General features: G+C 39.3%; 4 protein-coding genes across 5 annotated transcripts; 1 reads left to right on the top strand and 3 right to left on the bottom strand.

Moving 5' to 3' along the window:
* Positions 1-136: 136 nt before the first annotated feature.
* Positions 137-982, bottom strand: LOC101481259 (claudin-4-like). The gene has a single exon (XM_076889294.1). The coding sequence runs from the start codon at positions 855-857 to the stop codon at positions 195-197; it is 663 nt and encodes a 220-aa protein (XP_076745409.1). The 5' UTR covers positions 858-982; the 3' UTR covers positions 137-194.
* A 2,416-nt stretch (positions 983-3,398) lies between these two features.
* Positions 3,399-5,044, bottom strand: LOC101480961 (claudin-4-like). The gene has a single exon (XM_004550247.6). It carries the CDS (start codon positions 4,341-4,343, stop codon positions 3,717-3,719), a length of 627 nt encoding a protein of 208 aa, XP_004550304.3. The 5' UTR covers positions 4,344-5,044; the 3' UTR covers positions 3,399-3,716.
* A 118-nt stretch (positions 5,045-5,162) lies between these two features.
* On the bottom strand, positions 5,163-12,153 carry LOC101480482 (serine protease FAM111A). 2 transcript variants are annotated; one of them, XM_076889292.1, is made up of 5 exons: positions 12,066-12,153; positions 11,292-11,350; positions 8,805-8,875; positions 8,437-8,501; positions 5,163-7,607 (listed from the first exon to the last, which is right to left on the bottom strand). In XM_076889292.1, exons 4-5 carry the CDS (start codon positions 8,470-8,472, stop codon positions 5,751-5,753), a joined length of 1,893 nt encoding a protein of 630 aa, XP_076745407.1. In that variant the 5' UTR covers positions 8,473-8,501; positions 8,805-8,875; positions 11,292-11,350; positions 12,066-12,153; the 3' UTR covers positions 5,163-5,750. The 2 variants fall into 2 exon arrangements, with proteins under 2 accessions (XP_076745407.1, XP_076745408.1); XM_076889293.1 differs by having other exon boundaries at positions 8,814-8,875.
* A 1,223-nt stretch (positions 12,154-13,376) lies between these two features.
* asl (argininosuccinate lyase) lies at positions 13,377-19,920 on the top strand. Its single transcript, XM_004550243.5, has 16 exons — positions 13,377-13,513; positions 13,739-13,933; positions 14,347-14,430; positions 15,184-15,240; positions 15,333-15,430; positions 15,529-15,606; positions 15,700-15,777; positions 15,855-15,907; positions 16,028-16,090; positions 16,200-16,314; positions 17,091-17,175; positions 17,919-17,978; positions 18,071-18,154; positions 18,661-18,741; positions 19,268-19,374; positions 19,538-19,920. Exons 1-16 carry the CDS (start codon positions 13,499-13,501, stop codon positions 19,680-19,682), a joined length of 1,398 nt encoding a protein of 465 aa, XP_004550300.3. The 5' UTR covers positions 13,377-13,498; the 3' UTR covers positions 19,683-19,920.
* The last annotated feature ends 111 nt before the right edge of the window (positions 19,921-20,031 follow it).

Raw genomic sequence — 20,031 nt, 5'->3', positions numbered from 1 at the left:
ACATTAAAAAAAAAGAAACTAAAAAAACAACTTTTTTTGACTCTGTGCTCACAAGCATTCAGAATGCTGCACATATTCCTACCATATGTTTTGAATACAGACAAAATGCAAAGATTCCTACAAATTTTTACTCATATTTCAGACTTTATTACCTGATGTTAACAGTGGACTCAGTCAAACAGAGAGTGAAACCATCATGAAACCTTTTTCTTGTTTCTAGTAGAGCGCTGTCTAGATGAACGTTGTTGTTTAGTGTAAGTATGTGCAGATTTAACGTCACATTCTGTCTCAATCCTGCAGAAATAGGAGCAGCAGAGAAGGGCTCCTCCCAGGTATAGCAGTCCTGCGGACACCAAGCCGATGAAGAGTGAAGCTCCCAGATCCCTCCTTTGATCGCTGGCCAGGTCAGGGTTGAACATATCATTAACAATGGTGCGTGTGGTCCAGTGGACAGGCAGGGCCACCAAGCTAGCTGCAATGAGAAACAACACTCCAGAAGCTATATCCGCTTTGGTCTTTCGCCTTGCGTCTGGTATAAAGTTGGTGCACTTGGCCCCAACTACACCAAGCACAATCCCAAAGAACTGGATGATGATAGCAAAAACGATGAGCACTCTGGCATCCTGCAGGTCTTGAGGTAAGGTGAGCGTAGAATCATACTCTTTGCACTCCATCTCATGTTTAGTCAGCAGAATGCAGTTCACCCACAAACCCTCAAAGATCACATAAGTAGTGGCAATGTCAGCACTAATGAAGTCTGAGACTTTCCACAATGGGAGGAAACAGATAACTATTGTCCCTAGAACACCAATGATGGCTGAGACCAAACCCAGAATCTGTCTGCAGCTAACTGCCATGATGAAGCTCTGTTGATCTCTTCAAGGAGAAAAGTTAGTAAGAGAGTTTTGTAAGAGAAGAGTTCAGCAGGTATTAGTTTTTATTGTCCACACAGAGGAGAAGTCGACTCTGGTTTTCTTTCCTACTGATTAGAGAGTGCTAAAGGAGGTGACAGAGGAGGAGTTTTCTAGCATGAGAAGAAACAGGTTTGTAAAGAAATCTCACCCAACCAGCTTGTTTCAAAGCACCTGTGATACGGACAGTTGAGTTTCACACGTGAATACAAAGGCCAATATCACAAAATCAGAAAAATGCAGACATGCAAAATGGTAATTATGAACAATCGGGGTTCAAATACTGGTGGAGGCATACAAGGCACACATCCAGTAGGGGTCACCAAGGTAGGCTACATTAGCTTAGCTTACCTTAAATGTAAACAGGAGGGACTCTGTTAAATAGTGAATTTATATATATAAAAATGACAGTGATGACTAAAAGTAACTACCCAACTCTGTACTAAGTCACAAAGCTACTAAATTAGCTGAAAATGTTGCGAGTTAAAATTGTTTAAAAACCCCATTGTTATATACAGGGAGTGCAGAATTATTAGGCAAGTTGTATTTTTGAGGAATAATGTTATTATTGAACAACAACCATGTTCTCAATGAACCCAAAAAACTCATTAATATCAAAGCTGAATGTTTGTGGAAGTAGTTTTTAGTTTGTTTTTAGTTTTAGCTATTTTAGGGGGATATCTGTGTGTGCAGGTGACTATTACTGTGCATAATTATTAGGCAACTTAACAAAAAACAAATATATACCCATTTCAATTATTTATTTTTACCAGTGACACCAATATAACATCTCCACATTCACAAATATACATTTCTGACATTCAAAAACAAAACAAAAACAAATCAGCGACCAATATAGCCACCTTTCTTTGCAAGGACACTCAAAAGCCTGCCATCCATGGATTCTGTCAGTGTTTTGATCTGTTCACCATCAACACTGCGTGCAGCAGCAACCACAGCCTCCCAGACACTGTTCAGAGAGGTGTACTGTTTTCCCTCCTTGTAAATCTCACATTTGATGATGGACCACAGGTTCTCAATGGGGTTCAGATCAGGTGAACAAGGAGGCCATGTCATTAGTTTTTCTTCTTTTATACCCTTTCTTGCCAGCCACGCTGTGGAGTACTTGGACGCGTGTGATGGAGCATTGTCCTGCATGAAAATCATGTTTTTCTTGAAGGATGCAGACTTCTTCCTGTACCACTGCTTGAACAAGGTGTCTTCCAGAAACTGGCAGTGGAACTGGGAGTTGAGCTTGACTCCATCCTCAACCCGAAAAGGCCCCACAAGCTCATCTTTGATGATACCAGCCCAAACCAGTACTCCACCTCCACCTTGCTGGCATCTGAGTCGGACTGGAGCTCTCTGTCCTTTACCAATCCAGCCACGGGCCCATCCATCTGGCCCATCAAGACTCACTCTCATTTCATCAGTCCATAAAACCTTAGAAAAACCAGTCTTGAGATATTTCTTGGCCCAGTCTTGACGTTTCAGCTTGTGTGTCTTGTTCAGTGGTGGTCGTCTTTCAGCCTTTCTTACCTTGGCCATGTCTCTGACTATTGCACACCTTGTGCTTTTGGGCACTCCAGTGATGTTGCAGCTCTGAAATATGGCCAAACTGGTGGCAAGTGGCATCTTGGCAGCTGCACGCTTGACTTTTCTCAGTTTGAGACTGCTGCATCCCTCTGCAAGATATGTCACTATTTTTGACTTTTCTGAGCCTGTCAAGTCCTTCTTTTGACCCATTTTGCCAAAAGAAAGGACGTTGCCTAATAATTATGCACACCTGATATAGGGTGTTGATGTCATTAGACCACACCCCTTCTCATTACAGAGATGCACATCACCTAATATGCTTAATTGGTAGTAGGCTTTCGAGCCTATACAGCTTGGAGTAAGACAACATGCATGAAGAGGATGAAGTGGACAAAATACTCATTTGCCTAATAATTCTGCACTCCCTGTATTATCTGAGCGATGTTTATGTTAATAGGCTAACATGTAACAATCTGCCAATCTGTTTTAATCGGATTCTTTTGTAAAGCTGAAATATAAACTGTCACATATTATAAATGTACTCATATTTACTTGCGCTGTCTTGTTTCATCAAATATAAGCTTTGCGTTCATTTTTAATGATAAGGTTGATCCATGAAAATGCATTTTGACATAACTTTGATCAAAATAACTCACCTTTGTTTTGTCTGCTTAACACAACTGGTGTCTTGAAAAACTGAGACAAGTCTGTGAGCTGATAATAACTTTAACTTAGTATGTGACGTTCTTTAACAAATGTTGTGTAAATATTTGTTAGGAATATGGGGTTTTTCCTTACACTCTCATTCTTTAATGCAAAAATCTACCAAACGAAATAAAATAAAAAATACATTTTTAGCCTGTTTGGCAGCAAGGATCTACCACAAAACCTGTAAAGATTCTTTCACAAACACTCCCAAAACCAGATTTAGTGTTAGAATTTCTTTATCGTTTGACATTATTGTAATTATTCTTGCTAACATAATGATGTTATATACTCATAAATGCCAGTCTTAAATTATATTGGCATATAATTGTACACAGAAAAAAACATTGATCAATATCAAATAAAAGGAAAAGTAAGTTCAAACAAATTTAAATCAATTACTTGTTTTGTGCATTACTAGTATGCCTTCACACATTCAAAATCCTGGGTGTTTGTTCCTACAGTTTGTTTTGAAGCCAAAAAATTTACAGTCAGTTAAGCAGTCATAATTTTTTACTTAACTTAATAACAGACTAATTCAATGGCAAAGAGAAAGTGAAACCTTTATCTTGCTTCCACAGACTCAGCCCTGGAGTATCCAACCACATATTCAGTCTCATTCCTGGAGGAAAAGGAGCAGCAGAGAAGGCCTCCTCCCAGACACAGCAGTCCTGCAGTGGCCCAGCCGATGTAGAGCACGGCTCCTGGCTCCACTGTTTCAAAGTTGTCCAGGAAAAGGCTGTTGGAATTCATACTATTGGTGAGGTTGATCCAACATGAGCTGACTGGTAGGGCCACCAAGATACCGGCAATAAAAAACAAGACTCCGGAAGCTATAACCACTTTGGTCTTTTGCCATTTGTTTGGCACAAAGTTGATGCATTTGCTCCCAACCACGCTAAGCAGAATCCCACAGAACTCGATGATGATAGCAAAAACGATGAGCACTCTGGCACCCTGCAGGTCTTTAGGTAAGTCCTGTATAGAATTGTAGGATTTGCACTGCATCTTGCCTGTACTCCTCATCACACACGTCACCCACAGACCCACAAAGTGGATCTGAGAAGTGGTGATGCTTGAACCAACGAAGGCTGAGACTTTCCACAACGGCAGTGCGCAGATGAAGATCGTCCCTAAAAAGCCAATGATGGATAAGAGCAAACCCAGAACATGTCTACAACAGGCCGACATGAGGAAGCTGTGTCGATCTCTTCAAGGAGGAAAGGAGGGTGCTCCTGAGAGTTGCAGTAATTTGTCTGTCAAAGACGATTTCAGCAGGTAGTTGTTTTTGTTGCACATTCTCCTCCTCTCCATGACAGAGGAGGAGTTTTCTAGCATGAGCTGAAACAGGTTTGTGAAGAAATAGCGCTAAACCACCTATGAAATGTAGAGCTGAGTACAGAAACAAAGACTTGACAAAATGAATGCATTTTGAATAAACAATTCAAATAAAAACATACTGTTTTATAGGGTGTAAAAAATTAAGTGTGAAAACAGAGACTGAGTGATAACTACTGAAATAGTCCAGCTGTGAAAGCAGTCATTGTGAAATAACTCTATTTATTCAGAATTTTGGGATTAAATACAATTTGAGTCCCTACATAAGTTGTTTCAGTTTAAATTATCAGCATCGCTGCAATGTGTGAGATTTATTCGCAGCACTTGCTAACATATAGTTCCCAGCCAGAACACATAACTTTCAGAGTGACCTGATAGTCTTGGATTAATGACTTGCAGAAGTTTGAATATATAGGAGTGATAAATTGTCTTGCACTTTTTTTAACCTGAGTATCAGTGAACGACCAAGAATTCAGGGAAACCCTACAATTAGTTAAAAAAAATAAATAAATAAAATAAATCAAACCCTGTACAGCAAAATAAACCTGCATCTTTAGATCTGGTCAGTATTCTGTTCATTGTGTGTGGGGCAGATATTTACTGAAAATAAATCTGAAAGTGACCCTGATTCAGGCTCTCATATGATTAAAAAACAACAGCATAAAAAGCAACTAAACAGCAAACCGTATTTATTTGATATAAACTGGTCATATTGAAAATATTGATAAGGTATGATATTTTGAAGCCTTTGATCAACACTCCATATATATTCAGCCATAGTTGATTCAAAATTTTTAAACTTGAAATAAAGCATGCACAAAACAGAGAAAAAAAATACAGATATAAAACAGTACAAAGGGTATAAATGTAAACCAGACTTATTTGAGACTGTACTGTGTAAATGTCACATCAAAATGAGAAACCTCAACATGATATTTATCACATCCATATTATTTGAGCTCTTTAACATCGGAGCAGATTCTCTTAGATTCTTCAAATTTAACTGGACACAACATTGTAAAGTCGTTATTACTTGCATTTCAAAAGCACAGAACCATCATACATGCATTATTATCATTAATATTATTTATAGTACATGATGCATCAGTTGTTTAACAAAACCTTATGTGAAAGAGTAAATTGAAAAAAAAAGTCTTATTTTTTTTAAACAAGTGTCCTGACTTATTAAAAATAACGACTGCTTTTACTGCTCGAACTGTTCTCACTTTATCTTCTGTCTCCAGTTAACCTTCTGTGCACTCAGTTAATATCCATGGGCTCTGGCTGCTCTCTCCGAGAGAAGAATTCAAAGACAGCCTTCAAACTCTCGTCATCTACAGCCACTGAACTGTTCACTACATTTTTAAACCTTGTGAGATTTCTGCTCTCAACGAGCTTTTTCACACCATCCAAAAAGTCTTGCTGTCGATCGCATGTGCAAGCGAGGCATTCCTTCAACACATCAAACTTTTCTCTCTCCACCATCTGAATAATGATGCGTTCAATTATGTTGATAAAAGGATACCCAAACTCTATGACACTTTGCTTTTGACCCTTTGCATCAACGTATGGATACCCTCCTGAATGCATTGCAACAACATTGCCATCCTCGTTAAAGACAGGAGAGCCAGAGGAGCCATCATATAAACAAGACTCGTAAGTCAGAAGTTGTTTGCGCTGTTGAACATCATCTGCAACGTTTTTGAAGAAACTATCTTTAAGAAGTTGAACACAGTCTTGATTGTCTTTCCAGTGCCTCTCTGCAACCTGACTACGGTTTTCTTGTGAAACAACCAAACAGACATCAATTTTTTTTACACTTTCACCTGGATATCCAATAATACAAATTCCACCACTGTGGCGAACGAATCCACTGCGTTTTAAGAGACAATCAGGCAACTTCTGATCAGCACTGAGCTTTAACAAAGCCCAGTCAGTCCCTGACACTTCCGGAATATATTCAATACCAACAACCTCTTCCACATCTATCAGGCCATCTTTCTCCTCCAAACTTTCAAAAGAGAAAGTCACAGCAACCTGCTCGTTAAGCCGGCCGTTATCATTACAGAAGTCTTGGATAACATGGGCATTTGTGAGGATAAAATTGCCAAACAGGAGGAAACCACTTCCATGTGGTTTCCCATTTATTCTCACTTGACAAACAGAATTACTGAGTTCCATGAGCTTCTTCATTGTTTTCACATCTTGACATCTTTTAGCACTGTTCCCAAACTCCTGACGGAAAATATTCTGGATGCGAGAAAGCTTAGGAACTTGAGCTTTCTTGCCTTTTACCAAAATGTTAAACCATGCAGACAAATTAACTTGCAGCTTTTTTGAATCAGACAGTTGGTTTCCTGGAGCCATATTTCCACAGAGATCCGTTTTTTTCCCTATTGTGTTGTCGGTCTCTGACTTGACTGGGTCAGTCTGCTGTGAAAGCGCCTCATTGCCACCAGAATCACTTGTCTGAGATTCACTCTGCAGCACATAAGCGTCATCAAGACTGCTAGGCTGACTTGCTGGTGGATTGGAGTTGTCAAGCAACATGATCTTGAAAGTCTCATCATCAAGGTCGTCGACAAAACTGCACATCTCCGTTTCAACCTCAGTGCTTATGTTAGAGAGCACACAATTCTTTTTGAACATGGTATTGAGAAAACGACCATCTCTTCGTAGAGCTTGCTTCACTTTTTCCCCTTCATATGCGTAAACTGTAATTTCCTGCACGACTTTTCTTAGTTTTGGATTTTTCAGGATTCTGACAACATTTTTACCTCCTCGTTCCATGACATGAAATATCACAAGTTTGCTAGATTGTCTCTTTTTGCAGGGATAACCAGAACCACTAACTGGTTTCTTTGGCTCCTCCACAGCTTTGACAAACTTCAGAGTCAGACGTTCATTTTTAATTACTCTGCACGGAAAGTGTGAAGCTATCGCTTTCCCATTTCTTACAATAACAAGCTCTTTGTCCTTCTGCTTTTCTACAACTGCTTTGAACTTTTGACTTTTCATCAGGCAGTCCTCAATAGTTTGCACTTGTTTGCAGGTATGGGTAGAGACGTTCTTCATGTAACTCCACTTAAAAGAATGAGTCAGATGAGGCTCTTCTTCCTAGGAAGAAAAAAAAAAAGAAAGTGGTCTCACTTAACTTGCAGTACAACCTTATTCTCTTCAAGCAGATACTCAAACGATACCATCTTCTTTTGTGACCTTGCCCTTATTAGACATTCACTCAAATTTTAATTAAAATGGATAAAAATTGTGTGTCATTCATTTCCAACAAAGAAAAAGAATGATTGAGACATTGACAACAGGCTTTAAATGCAGGAGGAGAGTACATTGATTTCTTGAAGTAACAACATGACAACCCCAATGCTGAATGGCTGCCACAGATTATAGTGCTCTCCATGTGCATTCAGACTATTTTTAATCTAGATCTGCTTTTTGCCACTGCTGGTACCTGCAGTGACATTCAGGATACACATGCACTCAAGTTCTTCCAGAAAGGTGAATTCACATGAGCAACAATCTGTGCCCACCGCATGTAAAACAGTTTAGTTTTTGGAAGTGGTCTTGATGTTGCTTCTCCAGTGAGATTTATTTATATTTTATTAGGACAGTGCATGTTAATGAACATACATGTAAAAAAAAATTACATGACTGCAAAGATTCCAGATTATAGCCAAGGGCTAATTTCCATCTGTTGTCCATAAAACAACAAAAAATAGACATAATTCATAAAAAAAATTCATAATTCATTCACAATAATAACTCAATCACCAAACTCATACATACCATTCTATTTCCAAATAAAACATTAAAACTATACAACTTATACATGATCACACAACAGTGCACCTGTTGCCACTTTTACTTGCATCTGTGATGGTTTATACTAACCAAGGCAAATACAAATTTGATTATAGGAGAAAATCAGCACCTCAGTGTCTCTTGGCACTTCACTTCTGCTCGCCATCGTTCCAGCAGTCGGGTATGACAGGTTATCTAAAGGCAAGGATAAGTGATTAATTTCTCACTTTACACATTTTATTGTGTGTATTCATGTCAGTATGACATATACAAATACATAGAACAAATACAGATTACATGAGTTGTTAAAAAAAAAAAAAAAAAAAAAAAAAAAAAAAAAAAAAAAAAACCCCACACAAAACAAAGGGGGACCTTTAATTACAGTTAAAAACAATAATGCAGACTTGCATGACTGCCAACCAAAACACAAAGAAACACCAAAAGCGAGGTGTTAAAACGAAGTGTTCAAACAAAGAGCAGGAGTAATGAACCACACACCAAACACACTTGCTCTGAGATGAGGAACCCGTTTTACAGATCTTTTCTCCGTCTGGCAGGAAGGTAGGTACCTACAATAGAAGAAAAAGACCAAAAACGCACTCAGGCAAAGATCACAGTAGAGATTGAAAATGTGACGTCATTCAGGGGTAAAACCGCAAAGGATTCTGGGAACGAGTGGCAAGCGGTACTAGTGTGCGCAGGCTTTCACATGAAAACAGTCACAGAGTGATTTAAAAAAAAAAAAAAAAAAAAAAAAAAAAAAAAAGCCAAGAAGCTGTTGTATTATTAACTGCAATAGCCGGTCGCATGACAGCCACGGGAAGCCGACGGGTAAAGAGATTTGATGTTATCGGATTACGTCGTGGAAGAGAAATTGTTCAAGCCGTGTTTCCGAAGTAACAAAGAGCCGACGGATGGCCTGGATTGCAGCCATTCGAAGACCAAATATAACGTTCCAGAACACTCCAGCTCACATATTAGTCTGCTCCAAGCATTTCCACAAAGGTAAGTCTTCTGTTGTAGTTATTATATAATTTATCATAACATAATTGTTGATGTAGTTTACAAATAAGTCTTATATTGATTTGAATTCGTTGTGCTATGCTGCTTTGTTCACTGTGGCTTTGCAGGCTAATGTTTGTTGTGTTTTGTAGGAAAACCAGCCTACAAAATGCTGGAATGCGATCCAGACTGGGCACCCTCTATCAACCTGGGTCATACAGAGTTTAAAGCTGCTACCACAGTGAGATTTGATCGGTTAAGAGAGAGAGCGAGATCAAAACAGCCACAAAAAGTCAGGCATATATGTGCCCAAGGGCTGTATTGAAGCAATCAAGTGATGAATAACTGTTTTCCAGTATGTTGTTTTGCATTGTTTGTTTTGTTTTTGCATTGTTGATTTGTTTTTTACCGAAGCAGCTAATAAAGCACGATGAAATACAATTTTGCCTCTTTCTTGTAAGAGGCTATAATAGAATGAAACAATAATGCCAGTTATAAATAAAGACAATAAATTGAATTAATTACGAAACACTCATTTTATTTCTATTAGATCTGAAAATGTTGTGTAATACTACAACCTGAAACGACAAATAGATTATCTCCTGTACAGGCCAACACAAAGGGGAGAAAAAAAAAAAAAAAAAAAATTAACAACAGCTGTGAAATGGAATAGTCCAAATCACCAAAGTAAACTGGACCTGGGCTTGTTGCAGGGATCTGAAGTTACTAAACATTCTGTGAGTGTATGCACTCACACTTAGTACCATATAATATATAATAATAAATATGTGCGTGATGAAAGTTGGGCAGCACGCTAACGTCCTTACTCCACTCTGTATTCTCGTATGGGTCTGACGCTTCCACTCCTTTGATTTTTTTCCTCGTCTTTTTTTTTTTTTGCCTTTTTGTCAAGTCTGTCTTTGTACGGACCTGGCGTGTTCTCCGTCGTTTTGTACATAACTGTTTTGGGGGCAAATAAAATGCAAGTAGGGATTAAAACCGCAGAATTAATGATTACCGGTGCTGGAAATACTAGCGCTTGATGCAGTGTTTTGATTTTGTTGCCACAGGTACCCACAAAGCAATGCGTGAAAGTCACGTGGTCTGTCAATCTCTGTAGCCCTAATGAGAGCGATTACAGCAATAACAAACAGGAAATCGCAAATCTGCACAAGAAAAAAAGAAAACCCAAGATCTGCTGTGAAAAGATTTAAAGACAACATTAAGGACTATACCAAGTCAGCAACACAAAAACAGTAAGATATTAGTGTTTGTATGATTTCAAGGTGACACAGATGAAGAGAGCAGTACAATATCTGGCTGTAATGTTTAGTAGTTTGTGAAAATGCACAAATTACTGGAGGAGCTGGCCGGGGAGAGGGAGGTCTGGGTTTCTCTGCTTAAGGTGCTGCCCCTGCGACCCAGCCACGGATAAGCAGAAGAAAATGAATCAAACGAACAGCTCTGCTATCACTTCCGACATAAATTAAGACAAAACTAAACAGCAGTGACGTTTGTAGGGTTACTGAATTTGGGCTAGCTGGTAGCTACATGGTGGCTAAAACAGAGCTGCAATCGCATGGCAGGAAAAAGATGCTGTAAATGGATCAAACTTCAGTCAGGAGAGCAACTGAGATAATCCATCCATAACACTAGGTTAGTCATTAGTGTACTGTTGCATGGGCTGGGCCGTGGTTACGGTTTAAAAACAGAGCTTTAAAATGTGCTGCTGATGAATTGTGCTAATAGGAACTGAGAGAGGCCGACAGTGATCACTGACTTTTTTTTTGTTTTTTAAAAGAGGCTTGCTCAGATTAAATAGAACAAGATCAGAGGTGTGCAGACATGTTTGAAGGAGCGGGTTCCCAAAGCTAAAAAGGGGCACATAGAACGAGGCTGAATAACAACAACCCACATTCATTAAGACTCATACTATAGCACTGTCATCAGGCGGGCACAATGCATACATGGCATACGTTTTACCTGATGGGTACAATGCTGCTGCTGATAGTGCTGGAGGGCAGGGCCGTGTTGATCTGAGACTGTAGACAATGAGAGGAGAGATGGGAGCTGATTAATCAAGTGATATGAGATAATAATGTAATTCAAAGAGCGATGACAGTGTTTGGAACCATAATGCAACAGAAAAAAAAAAAAAAGCCTCAAGATGGCACTTAGGGCACCCATCAGGAAAGGGGCAAGTGCTGAATTTTTATCTGAGATTAGTTGAATCTATAGTTTTTCCACTGGTAGGCAATGCTTGGACACTGGCACTGATTAGAAACCTGCTGACATGTCAGTATAAAAGAATGTGTAGGGACAGCTGTAGACACGATCACTGACGCTTGATATCGGTCACCTCTAAGCTCCGTTCCTGGAAAAGAAGCAACTTCTCCCCACCAGTTTTACCAGTCAAACGTACAGTCTCATAAAACTGTATTGCTAAGATAGGTATTCTTTTTTTGGGAAGTTGGCTGCAGCTAACTGTTTACAGTCTGCAGTTTTCTGAACAGAAGTGATCAATGGACGTTTTAATTATTAGTCATCCAATGAACTGATAAATACACCAAAAGAATGGTTTTTTTGCTGATGCTTCCTCAAGGTGGAAAACGACCACGTTAACAATATCAGCGGTATATCGGCACTAAATGCTCAAATGTTATAAAAACCTAATCCCGGCGACACGAGCACCTATTATAAAGCCAAATCTTTTGTCGCGAAAAAGGAGTTTAAAGTACTTTTAAAACTTTAACTTACCTCAAGAGAGAAAAAGAGCAATGTACAACTGTACACTCCAACGGATTAAACGGAACTGCTCGCTGCTCTCACAAACGCGCCTAGTCATGCTGAAACTTCCTGCCTTTTCCCTGTAATGGGTGTTTCCTGTTGACTCCACAGGCAGGAAACATGCAGATTGCCATCTAGTGTACTGGAGTGTCCAACACATAACAGAGGGACACGACAAATGATTTGAATCCCTTCATTGTCATTGTACACAGCACAAAATAGTAGACTGGTGTTTGGGTGATACAGAAACCGATGAAAAGACAGAAATCTGAAAACAACACAAAATAATCAAAGTTGCACAAAGTTGCAAAAGCAAAGCAAATAAATGTTAAATATGTGGTTGTGTTTGCTATTAGCAGTCAGTGCAACTTAAGTAATTTCCAGTAGATGTGTTCAAAAATGTGTCATTGTCTCCTTAAGAATTATTAATCTTCATTAAACAGTTTTTGTTTTTTTGATCTTTTACAAATCCAACATGCATCTTTGTTCTGTGTGATACTGAATCCATCATCACTGCAAACATTTCTGCCTCTGTTCTTCAGACACAGTGGACTGCTACAGGAGTAAACCTGTGGCAATATCTGCTCAATATTATAAACACCAAATCGTGAATGGGCTGGCACTTGTATAGCTCTTTTCTAGTCTCACTGAACACTCACACAAATACATCCTATTTCATCTCTAGCTACCTTTTCTGTCACACCAAACTTTTGGACGTCCTCCTTCATTGCATCCACAAATCTTCTCTGTGGTCCCACATCTTTACCTCCTTCTTCATATTCAACATCCTTTGTATCCAAACCATCTCAGCCTTCTCCCTCTAACTCAGATCTAGAGGTTGTCTCCAAACCAGCTTTTCCTCTGTTGTATTCCTTTCCTAACAATTGTAAGTGCATAAATAGTTTTCTTTACGTTAGAAATTGCAGTATTTTTCAGTGGTATTGTGGGTTTAGTTTAGCAAAATATATAACTTTATTGGTCTTTCCAACGAGTTAAATGTTCAACCATGAAAAACATAAGATATACTCTCTCGCGTGTTGTAAAAAGTAAAACATTGTCATCAGCATTTAGGATTTTTTAAATATATATTACAGACAATTTCCAAGATACCATGTTTGAAATCAAGAGTACAATATTTTAATAAAAATAATGGTAAATGGTAAAAATAATAAAAAAAGACGTTTCCCAACGTCAACTCTGCTGACTGCACACCTGTTACGTTGCAACGGAGCCCTAAACGTAGCAAGACGCTGGGACGTCTCCTCTGACGTTTTTTAAAGCGACACCAACCGCTTCAGTGGCAGCAGCCTCGTTCTCGCCAGACGTCCGAGTGTTTTAGCGTTAATTCAGCTAAGCTACAGCACCTACATTACATCGCTACAGACGCCTGCCGTCAGTTAAACATGGCCAGTACAGAGGTAAGCGTGCAAACGACGTACGGCCATTGGCGCGTTTGTTGTTTTAACACCCAGCTGGACACTTAACAACAAAAGCAAGCTGTCAAACTGGGGTCTCTTCTCCATTGAGGGCACATTAGCTAACAATAAACTAACCAAAGCCATGGAGTTTTACCTTGTAAAGTTCATGTTTTGACCTATTTGAATTTTTCTTTACTTTTTTCATGTTACCCTTTTCCTTCTCAGGGAAGTAAACTCTGGGGAGGTCGATTTGTTGGAGACACCGATCCTATTATGGAGAAGTTCAATGCCTCAATCGCTTATGACCAGAGGATGTGGGATGCAGACATCCGTGGGAGCAAGGCTTATGTTAAAGCTCTGGAGAGGGCAAAGCTTGTCAGCACGGACGAAATGGAGCAGATCTTACACGGGATGGCTCAGGTGAAGTCACAACATAAACCACAACTAAGAAAGATAGTTCAGGGCAACCACAGGCTGGCAGTAGCAGAAAATCACTTGCATGGTTATGTGAATCACTGCCTTCCCTTTGGCTGGTTAATAGATGACAGCTGAAAATGTGCCATGGTGCAGGATTCCTCTACTGAGTGTGAGCTGCACAATGGTGTCATCATGTGACATCTGTCAGCTGCTAAACAGCCTTAGTTCTTCTTTCATGCAGCTTATTTTTTAGGGTGCCCTCTCTGTCCTGAGGTTCTGCTTTATTGGTGCGATTGTCATTATGTAACCAGGACTGACATTTGCTATACTCATGCACAGTTACTGAAAACTTTCTATGTATTAATATATTTTATTTACGGATTATATTTTAAAACAGTCCCTATTTGTTTCTGCAGATTTCTGATGAGTGGTCTAGAGGTGTTTTTGTCATCAAACCCGGAGATGAAGATATTCATACCGCCAATGAGCGCAGACTAAAGGTGAGTTATGGCTTGTAGAATTTCTTTTTCCTTTCGTTTTCATGGCAACACTCAGTTCAATATGCTTTATATCATAAGGCAAAGACCTTACAACATTAAAAAGAAAAGTGCAGTGAACAGAGTTCGACTTATGAGGTAGTGCTTGGTGACAGTGGCAGAGACCTCCAACAGGACCAGACTCAGGGAGGCACAGCCATATGAGGTGACTGGTTGGGGTTAGAGGAGAAAGAAGAAAGGGAAATGGAGCATAGTGGAAGCAGAGAAGTATTTTTAAAAATATACAGGTTATGTTTTGCACAGTGTTCTAATTGTTGAATTGATCCTACCAAGAAGTGCTGCATGGTGCAGCAGAAGCTTGATAGAGCTTGTTCCACATCAGTATTTTCCAGAAAACAATGAAAATTACATTTATAAACTCTACTGTTGATTTTAGTAGAACACTAAATGCGTGTGCTATCACTGCTGAAAACAATTAAAAAAATGTATACACATATATTGGGTTCAGATACTATTTATCGCTCCTGATGGCTGTTGCGATTTCTATTTGATGAGCGTAAGATTCTGTAAAATCGCTTTGGTCTTACCCTGATGTGTGGAGGATATAGTAGAAAAAAACTGCCAACGATAAAATGTAATTTGAGTGTTTTATTGTTTCAGTTTTGGGCTATAAAACACTGATCTCCTCCTCCGTTGAGGGCTTGGTGATCGCCGTGGTGACAGATGTCATAGTCGTGTGGCTACATGTTTTCTCAGGAGCTGATTGGTGCACCTGCAGGGAAGCTGCACACAGGCAGGAGCAGGAATGACCAGGTCTGTGGTTGTGATATTAAAACTGTAATGATTTAACTGTTATAGAATAGAAAAGATTAAAATATTACCCTCTGTGTGTTTTGATTGATCAGGTGGTGACTGACATGAGGTTGTGGCTGCGAAGCGCAATCTCAACCCTTACGGACAACGCGCTTCAGTTGATAACTACCATGGTGGAGCGGGCGGCAGCGTGAGACAAACACACGCTGGCATACGTAAACATGTGCTCTGCTGTAACCTTGCAGTTTTTAAAAAATGATATTTTCCATCACTTTTTCTGAAACTCAGAGAAATTGAAGTCCTTTTTCCTGGTTACACCCACATGCAGAGGGCACAGCCAATCAGATGGAGCCACTGGATTCTGAGGTGATCTTCCTGTACTGACATATTTGCAATTTTCCCGCCTTTCATATAAGACAGTGTGATGTTCACGTCAGTCTCGTGCATCTCTGTCTCCAGCCACGCTGTTGCCCTCAGCAGAGATGTGGAGCGGCTTCAGGAGCTCAAGAAAAGAGTTAACGTTTTACCTCTCGGCAGGTACACCCTGAACGTGCTCGTGTGTGACTTTCATTTTGGTCTCACAGATATGATAAAATGAATCCTGTTGTTTTCAGTGGCGCCATCGCTGGGACTCCATTCGACATCGACAGAGAGCTCCTGCAGAGAGGTCAGGCCAATTGGCTTTTTGTTACCAATGTCTTCTTGTCATTTAACTGTTGTTTTTTTATAAAATATGAATTCAAAAATGAGCAGAAATTACAACATTTGCTCTCCTCTGGATCTGCAGAGCTGGGGTTTGATAGCATCAGTCTAAACAGCATGGATGCCACAGGCCAAAGAGACTTTGTTGGTATGTAAACTGTACACACCAGGAAGCTTTCAGACTAAAATGGATCCAAGCAGTGAAAAACATGAACTCTACTCTGAGTCCTTTCATGTTCACTTGTCTGTTTATTTAGCTGAGTTCTTGTTCTGGGCTTCGTTGTGTTTGACCCATCTCAGTAAGATGGCCGAGGACCTGATACTGTACAGCACAAAAGAGTTCTCCTTCATCACGCTCTCTGATGCCTACAGGTCGGTTCATGCTTTTATTTTGCAGTTCTTTAGCAAGATTTGTGACATTGTGCATGAACTTCAATATTACATGAAACACCGCTTTCATATAAAATCAATGTATGTAAAGATCTGTGATTTACATATTGGAAAAAAATTACTGGCACATAAGAGGAGAGCTGTTCAGCAGTTTATTTACTTCATGAAAGTTTCTTATTACCTATTTTACAGGTAGTTTCAAGGCAAATTAAATCAATAATCAGTGTAAAACTAATAATTCAATTAAACAATCTAAAGCAACAACAAATAAAGAAACTGCAATAATGCTAATCTATACATCCAATCACAGTTAGACAGAGATCGGAATGCTGCAGCAAGCAAAGGAAAAGGAACTTCAAGACATGTTGAGGAGGTCATTTAGCCATTTGAATCAGCTGTGTTGGATCAAGGGCACATATAAAACCTCCAGGACACCGGTCCTCGAGGCCTGGAGTTCGACACCTGTGCTGTAGAGGTTTGACAGTTCACTGGATTTCTGTGAGCATAATCTTGGTATTTAATCTATAATAAAACGGAGCCTAAAAGTCTACATCTCATCATTCAACATTTACAGCAACCAAAGTGCAAAGGCTGCAGTCACGAAGCTGTGTTATAAGTTGATAAAGTGAAATGTTATGTTTGAATCATTATTTTCTCTGTAGTTGTGTCCATTTAGCACTGATCTCTCTGCTATGACCTACTCTATTTTATGCTGCATTTTCATTGCCCTTCATGTATATTTGTGTGTCTGTGTGTAGCACCGGCAGCAGTCTGATGCCCCAGAAAAAAAATGCTGACAGTTTGGAGCTGATCAGGAGTAAAGCAGGTCGTGCCTTTGGCAGGGTAAGCCTGAAGGGTTGGCTTTAATGCTGTCTTTCTACGCATGTCAGTAGCTCACACTTGCAATTTTATTTTGCCAGATAACTTTAAAAAAAAAGAAGTATAATATAGAAACACCAATGATGCTACAATAACTCTTTTCAATATCTTGGTATAGCTGTAATGTGCTGTGTGAGATCACTTCCATTAGTTCAAGTGTAGACCCTAAATCCTGTTTCTTCCTGTTGTAAATAGTTGATTCTTTGCTTTCATATTTTAACTTTTTAAAAAAGGGTCAATATGTTTAAAAGTGGAACTAACTGTAGATTTTCCTCTCTGGAGAACAGCTTGTTTTTCCTCTGCAGTACCAGCGCCCTCGTGTGTCCTAAAGCAGTCACTAGTTTTCCGTCACTAGAATCACAGTTGGCTGGTTTCAGTATGAAAGTACAGTGACAAACTGGAGAAAAACACATGTTAATAAATAGTCTATTTTCTAATAATTTAATATTTTTATTATAGTGATACAATAGATCCTTCATAATTCATCATCAACACAGCTCTGTATGATGAAACCTGGGAACAGGAGGCAGAGGCTCTTCAGTGTGGAGGGTGATAATAGTTTTATTGTAGTTGTCTGCCTTGCAGCTACAACAGTATCACCTTTCATGAGCATTCAGACGTGCTGTGCTCTCATAGTCTTTACTGCTTTCATTCTTTACTCGCTGCAGTTTTCTCACAAAACTCTTCCTGTGATTTTTGTATTTCAGTGTGCGGGCTTCATGATGACGCTGAAGAGCCTACCGAGCACGTACAACAAGGACCTACAGGTATGAAAGTCTGTCTTCACGTGGTTTCACTTGGAAGGAAGTCAAATTTCTCCTAATATCCAACTCTCTTTATCACCGTGCTCACCCTTCAGGAGGATAAGGAGGCCATGTTTGACTGCTATGATAATGTTCAGGCTGTGCTGCAGGTGACCACTGGAGTCATGTCAACTCTGAAGGTCAGACAATCAGTTCACTGCTGTTTCCTTTGAAAAATAAACCGAATACATTTCTTGGTTTGTAGATGGTAATTGATTTCCATAAAGACTATGTTAAAAAGTTAATATGGAAACAGTAACTCCTGTGTGGTTAATGAGATGCTTCATTTAAAGCTGAATCATTTCCACACTTCAGTGACATCGTGGCAGTTTGAGCCGCAGTGTTTGTATGCAGAGGTGGATTATGAGAATTGCATCACTGTCAGTCATCTTGCAGCATTAAACATTTTATTACAAGCACTGCTGAGGATTTGACAGAGCTGATTCTCTGTGGAGACTAGCAAACGACATTAACGTAGAAAGATTTTGTAGGGTTTTAAGTTCTGGCTCCATAAACTCAAGGCTGGAAGTTGAGACAGTTTTCCAAACAAGAAGAGGAATTTCAGTTTTTCTTCAGTCTTTTTTCACTGTACAAATAATCTTGCAAAGGTTCAGGGTGTCCTTTAATTTTTGCTTATTTTTTTTAGATCAATCAGACTGTGATGGAAGCTGCTCTCAGTCCTGACATGCTGGCTACTGATCTGGCCTACTACCTTGTGAGGAAGGGGGTGAGTAGATCATATACCCTTAAAATATTATATTATGTAGATGTTAACTATTATGTTATAGATATTCAGGATATGAAATTAATCTATATTATTATTTTTTTTGAAATTACAATTTTGTCTTGCAGATATTTTTAGAACATAACAAATTACTGAGTATCAGTTTTGTAGTTTAGTTGTGTACAATATTCGAGGAAGTAATTACAAAGAAATGATTTCAAATGATGTCTACAGTTTGTACAGGAATTCAAACACTCTTCATAGCCTTTATTAGGATACAAGTTTATTAGTCCTAGTAACTAGTCCTAGGTAAACTAGTGTCTCTGGGTAGTGGTTTATCTAACAAGTGAAAGCTACCCTGTTTGATCCTGGAAGGAGACATAAATCTGTCAGCAAGGGTCTGTTTTGTCATTCTTTTTCTTTTTTTTTTATATGAGTTTATTCACATTAATTTTTCACTGCAAAATACTTTCCTGCATTTCTGCATGTTGTGTGTTACAGTGTAGCTGTGTGTTATTGTGTGTTGCAGGTACCATTCAGAGAGGCCCATGGTCTCTCTGGCAAAGCTGTGTTTACAGCTGAATCCAAAAACATTGCCCTGAATCAGCTCACTGTGGAAGATCTCACTGCTATAAGGTGGCTGTCTTCTTCTCACACACACAGACTTTTAAACTAAAAGCCTAAAACCTTCCAAATGAATCATTTTCTCTTCTTTTGATTTCTATCATGTTTTTCATACCATAATTTTAAACTCCTCTTTCTTATCTTTGTCTTTTCTTTGTCTGCTCTGTACCTTCAGCCCTCTGTTTGGAAGTGACGTGTCCTCAGTGTGGGACTACAGGAGCAGTGTGGAGCAGTACAGCGCCCCTGGAGGCACAGCTAAGAGTAGCGTCGCTGCACAGGTGGAGCATCTGAGGAACTGGCTGAAGAAACACGCACAGTGACCTCTCGGTGTCACTCGGTGTAACCTTTAGAATCAGATTTGCAGAGCGAGGTTGAAGTGAAATCTTTATACTTTGAGAACCACATTGCCTCCCAAACATTTCACTCTTCTCTCTTTAATATGGAGTGCCATTTCCATCCTGTGCAAACATGTGATGTTTGTCATTGATTGTGTACAAACTGGAAACTGACCAGTTTTAAATACCTGAAAAGAAAATAAATAGTGCCATGGCAGGTTGATTAAGTCTGATTTCCACCACAAAAACATCTGATGTGATTTACTTTACTCTCTAGCCATCCTAAAGACACACACAGCCTATTTTACTGCACAGACAAGAACGTGTATTTATT

Source organism: Maylandia zebra, linkage group LG10 (assembly GCF_041146795.1).
Source record: "Maylandia zebra isolate NMK-2024a linkage group LG10, Mzebra_GT3a, whole genome shotgun sequence".
Lineage (NCBI taxonomy): Eukaryota > Metazoa > Chordata > Actinopteri > Cichliformes > Cichlidae > Maylandia > Maylandia zebra.
The sequence above is the reverse complement of the archived record's forward strand: the minus strand, read 5'-3'. Positions and strand labels throughout refer to the sequence as shown.

Bases quoted from the DNA above. Each gene is read 5' to 3' on its own strand.
- LOC101480961 (XM_004550247.6), bottom strand. From the start codon at position 4,343: ATGTCGGCCTGTTGTAGACATGTTCTGGGTTTGCTCTTATCCATCATT.
- LOC101480482 (XM_076889292.1), bottom strand. From the start codon at position 8,472: ATGGCGAGCAGAAGTGAAGTGCCAAGAGACACTGAG. The intron at 7,608-8,436 runs GTGCTGATTTTC...TTTTCTTCCTAG, and splicing joins AAGTGCCAAGAGACACTGAG to GAAGAAGAGCCTCATCTGAC.
- LOC101481259 (XM_076889294.1), bottom strand. From the start codon at position 857: ATGGCAGTTAGCTGCAGACAGATTCTGGGTTTGGTCTCAGCCATCATT.
- asl (XM_004550243.5), top strand. The intron at 13,934-14,346 runs GTGAAGTCACAA...TTGTTTCTGCAG, and splicing joins TCTTACACGGGATGGCTCAG to ATTTCTGATGAGTGGTCTAG. The intron at 15,431-15,528 runs GTGAGACAAACA...TCTGAAACTCAG, and splicing joins ATGGTGGAGCGGGCGGCAGC to AGAAATTGAAGTCCTTTTTC.